At 72.8% G+C, this 975-nt stretch overlaps 1 protein-coding gene across 1 annotated transcript in view; it reads right to left on the reverse strand.

Moving 5' to 3' along the window:
• The window catches only part of PFL1_02116 (uncharacterized protein), a gene marked incomplete at both ends in the record, with an annotated part of 4562 nt that overhangs the window by 1765 nt on the left and 1822 nt on the right, over positions 1-975 (reverse strand). Inside the window, one exon of the mRNA XM_007879627.1 lies at positions 18-959. Coding sequence (XP_007877818.1) covers positions 18-959 — 942 coding nt within the window. The remainder of the gene's footprint in view (positions 1-17; positions 960-975) is intronic.

Below are 975 nucleotides of genomic sequence, written 5' to 3' on the forward strand. Positions count from 1 at the left end.
CGTCAGTCCCCCTCCACCGCCTGCGCCCGCCTTGCCGTCCGTGTCCTTGTCGGCTGTACCGCCGGCCGATGTCGTGGTCGTCGCCGTTGTTCCCGTCGACCCCTGCCCTGCCGCCGCTGATGCTGCTGCGGCCGCCGCCTGGCGCGCCTTTGCGCGTTCGGGATTGTAGGGCGGGATCTTGGGGATCGTCATGCTGGCCAGCATCGCCTTGGTCTCGGCGAGCTTGTTGGGCCCACCGGCCTGCTTGGCGCTCACGCCGCTGCCGGCACCGCCCGACGGGCTCGGCGCCAGCGAGGAGGTGCCGACGGGCTGGGCGCCCGAAGTCGCAGCCGCGGATGGCTTGGCCGAGGCCAGCTTGCCAGCGGCAGCAGCGGCGGCCCCCGTGGCGGCAGCCGAGGCCTTGCTGGGGCCGCTGGAGCCGCCAGCCGCCGCGCTCGTGTGGGCCGCCTGCGGGCTGAGGCTCTTTTGCAGCGTGGCGTCGCGCGGACGGTCCGAGGCGGTGCCGTCGCTGGGTGGCGGCAGCGTCAGCTTGAACGTGCTGGCCCACGTCTTGAGGTCGGCGAGGCGAGTGTCCTTTTCCTTTTTGGCCAGCGCCGCCTTCTTCTTTTCGAGCCTCTCGCGCTCGGAGCTGACAAATTGGCGGAAGTCGCCCATGAGCGGGTTGGCGGCATCGGGCTCGCTCTTCTTGCCGGCCTCGGGCGAGGCGGTGCTGGACTTGCTGGTGGCCGCTGCCGGCTGCTCCTGCGACGGCAGGCTGGGGGAGGGCACCTTGACGTTGACCACGGGAGGCTTCGGCGCGGCGGCAGGGGCAGCCGGAGCCGCAGCTGCAGCCGCAGTACCGCTCGAAGCGGCAGCCGATGCGCCAGTGGTGGCGCCGTTGCTCGGGGTTGACGCGGCAGCCGGTCCGTTGGCGGCGCTGGTGGCGGGAGTCGCGGCCTTGGCTGTGCCGGCGCCCGTCGCTGTTCCACCAGCGGC

Source organism: Pseudozyma flocculosa (assembly GCF_000417875.1).
Source record: "Pseudozyma flocculosa PF-1 unplaced genomic scaffold scaffold00005, whole genome shotgun sequence".
Classification (NCBI taxonomy): domain Eukaryota; kingdom Fungi; phylum Basidiomycota; class Ustilaginomycetes; order Ustilaginales; family Ustilaginaceae; genus Pseudozyma; species Pseudozyma flocculosa.